The sequence below is a fragment of the Cynoglossus semilaevis genome, chromosome 17, assembly GCF_000523025.1.
Source record: "Cynoglossus semilaevis isolate Cse_v1.0 chromosome 17, Cse_v1.0, whole genome shotgun sequence".
NCBI classification, from domain to species: domain Eukaryota; kingdom Metazoa; phylum Chordata; class Actinopteri; order Pleuronectiformes; family Cynoglossidae; genus Cynoglossus; species Cynoglossus semilaevis.
In genome coordinates, this window is record NC_024323.1 from 15,634,352 (window position 1) to 15,638,090 (window position 3,739).

General features: G+C 51.5%; 1 protein-coding gene across 1 annotated transcript; it reads left to right on the forward strand.

The window, feature by feature from the left end:
• Nucleotides 1-1,178: 1,178 nt before the first annotated feature.
• Nucleotides 1,179-3,320, forward strand: s1pr5a (sphingosine-1-phosphate receptor 5a; the record flags this gene model as incomplete). The annotated part of the gene is made up of 2 exons (XM_025064549.1): nucleotides 1,179-1,404; nucleotides 1,854-3,320. A coding segment is annotated over exon 2 (1,203 nt), but the record flags the coding sequence as incomplete, so codon positions are not given.
• Nucleotides 3,321-3,739: the final 419 nt, after the last annotated feature.

The window sequence follows — 3,739 nt, forward strand, 5'->3', positions numbered from 1 at the left end:
CAGTCTGCGGACGGCGCCCGAGAACAAGGTAGGTGTTTGACCTTAGAGAAAGAGAGGGGGCGAGGGCAGATCAGGGGACAGAGGGTAGAAGCGCTGCCCTGGCGAAAGCAGGTGAAGACACAAGAGGTCAAAGGTTAAAAACATGACCAGAGAAAAAGTCTCTCTATGAAAAGCTGTTTCCAATAATGAACCGGGGTCCGGTGACGTCAGTCCCCCCCCCCCCATGACTTCATCTGTGTGTTTCTCAAGGATATCCCTGTCCTTTGGACGCACAATGAGAGTGCTTCCTGTTTGGAGAACAGGCCCCGCCCACCTCTGACTAACCAAACGGTGAGAGGAAAACACTCTGACTTTACAGTCTGACATGAAAATCAAAGCGTTTTATATTCTTGTACAGAATTCCTCACTGTTGGTGTGAACGTTTGTCCTCAGTCACAGACGGTCAGGGGTTTGATCCCTCTGTGTGTGTGTGTGTGTGTGTGTGTGTGTGTGTGTGTCTCCTGCTGTGTGAAAACTCAGAGAATCCACACAGCAGAGAGGACACGGAGCAGAGCAGAGCCACGGCTTTGACCACAGCGTTTGACTCCAGACTGATCTGGTTTGTTGGAGTCACAGCTGTGATAGGACACCAGCATAGTACACACTCAGTACACACTCAGTACACACTCAGTACACACTCAGTACACACTCAGTACACACTACCCCGTAATACTGCAGTTGTTCTGTCACTTCTACTACATTAAAGACGCAGTTTTCTACTTGTCCACAGGTGGTCAGTAATGTCTGGATTATTGATCTGGAGTCAGGTGACTGACGGTCAACATGTGTGTGTGTGTGTGTGTGTTTTCTGTGGATGTCAGATATTTAGGGTAATTACAGATGAGGTCTATAGAACTGGAGCTGGAGCTGGAGCTGGGGGGGGGCACTGGCTATTTTTCCACTGGTAAATTAACTTGTGGTTTTTTACTTTTTCCTCATGTTTCCGTGTGTGTGTGTGTGTGTGTGTGTGTGTGTGAGAGAGAGATCCACATCATTATTATGACAAACCAGAAAATCAACGTGTGAGCTGTAGCGATGATGTGACGTCACAATGATCCCTGTCCATGAACTGTCCCACACACACACACACACCTGAGGACAAACTGACACGGTGAGGATTTCACTTTCTTTTCAACAGAATCTCATCTCAGTCACAGTCTGTTTCCCTGGAGCTGGATGTCGGTTCGGGGGGGAGGGCAAAAAGAAGGAGGGGAGAAGCAGAGGCAGCCTCCCTCCCTCCCTCCCTCCCTCCCTCTGCATGTTGGGTCCTGCCTCGTCTCAATCACACACACACTCACACACACACTCACATGTCGGCCGCTCTCACCGCTGCATCGACTCTGGAGATTTGCACTTTTTTCACAGGTGAGACAAAACTCTCTGTTTCTCTGTCGGTATCATCGCGGTCTCACCGTGTGAACTCGTCGTACGTTCCAGACTTCGTTACTTTGTTCGTTACTCCTGACCTTCTCCCTGTGTGCAGACGTTAACGACACCCTGCAGTTCCTGTTTCTTAACCGGATCCAACCGTTTATTGATCCGCCTTGAACATTCGATGTTCAGTCAGGTGTCACTACGCACGACGGACGTCCGAGCGCAGACGAACCGTCAGTTAAAGTTCCGTTACTGCGCTTTCTCTACGGGTTATCACTCAAACATAAAAATGATACTGGACCAAAAACAACTTTTAGCTTCAGTAGAAACTTTGGTTTAAATTCGGATCCTCTTCTTGTTGTGGTGGAGGTTCAACTTTCACCAACACTTTTCTCCGGTTCACACTGACATTAATCCAAACGTTTCCTCTGTTTAAACAGGCTGCTCACCATCGCCTCCTACTGAGCTATCCAGGCGCTGCAGATGTAACTTTTTCATGGAGAAGAATTGTAAAACCACAGGAAATCGTATTTGATCGCTTCAAAAAGAAAACTTTCCCCAGAACAGCTGTGGTTCTCTCTGCTGCAGCTTTCAACTCAGAAGAAAGAAGAAATAATGTTCACCCAGAGGAGTTTATGACCAATTATCTGTGGATTTCAGTTCAAAAAGAAAGAAGAAAAAAGGGCTTGTGGGAACTGTAAACTATGGCCACAGATTCTTCCCATGCTGCCTACGCTGCTGTAGCGCCATCTGTGGTCCCCATGTCTCCGTCCACTGGAAACCTGCTGAGGATATTCCGTGAGTACCAGAGCAACGAGGTCATCATCGAGCACTACAACGTCACGGGGAAACTGAAGGAGAACAAGTACAAGGAGGGTCTGAAACCCGAGGCCATAGCTTTTCTCCTGGTCTGCGTGCTCATAGTCCTGGAAAATGCGGTGGTTCTGGTGGCAATCTGGAAGAACAAAAAGTTCCACCTGCCCATGTACTATTTACTGGGCAACTTGACCCTGTCCGACCTGCTGGCGGGTTTCACCTACATGGTGAACCTCATCACGTCAGGCGCCAACACACTGAACCTGACGCCGGTGCTGTGGTTCCTGAGGGAGGGCTGCGTGTTCATCATGCTGGCAGCCTCCGTCATCAGTCTGCTGGCCATCGCCATAGAGCGTCATGTGACCATGGTCAGAATGAAGCCCTACCAGGGTGACAAGCAGGGGCGGATGTTCGCTCTGATTGGAGCCAGCTGGGTTCTGTCCATATTACTGGGGGTTCTGCCTGTGCTCGGCTGGAACTGCATGGGTCAGTTGGACCGGTGCTCCACGGTGCTGCCGCTCTTTGCCAAGAGTTACATCCTCTTCTGCATCACCGTCTTCAGCGCCATCCTCATGTCCATCGTGGTGCTGTACGTCCGCATCTTCCGTATCGTCAAGTCCAACACCAAGCGCCTGGCCTCGGTTCCACAGCGCAAAGGCCTTTACCGCAAGTCCCAGAAGTACTTGGCTCTGCTGAAGACGGTCACCATAGTCCTGGGCGTCTTCATCGCCTGCTGGCTGCCCCTCTTCATCCTCCTGCTGCTGGACTTCTTCTGTCCAGCCAGGAGCTGCCAGGTGCTCTTCAAGGCCGACTACTTCCTGGGCATCGCCATGTTCAACTCCTTACTCAACCCCATCATCTACACCCTGACCAGCAAGGACATGAGGAAGGCCATCCTCAGGCTGCTGTGCCGGCCCTGCCTCGTCACCAGAGACGGACAGGTGAAGAAAATCGGAATCCCTTTCCTAGAATGCAGCACCAGCAAGACGGACGCCGCCTCTCACAGACTGGAGGGACTGGAGACCACCGTGTCCTCCGGGAACTTCACACCCTCCACCATTAAAGCCATTTATCCCAGGATGAGTAAGACGTGGGAATGTTGGAGGGGGGGTGGGGGGGGGGGGGGGGCAGCACTGGGACTTCAGAGCTGCGTCCCTGACATGGACCATCAATATCCACCCTGGTCATGTGACCAGCTCTGTACCTGCCGTGATTTTCCACAGAGGGAGAACAACTCACTCCACATCAGACAAACCCGGGGCCAGCATTTGAGCACCGTCACGACGTCTGGTTTCATTCTCTGATGTTAAGGTTCAACAGTGATGCAGCCGGAGATGTCGGACCAGAGGTTGGACCACATCTCCTCGCTCTCAAGTGTTTTAATGACACGTTGTTACAAACACACAGCATCCACACCCAAACTCTGCTGCCAAACCCATGTAATTTCTACCATGTGAGTTTTGGTCAGCACCATCGCCCCCCCCCCCCCCCCCCCCCACCCCCCCCCCCA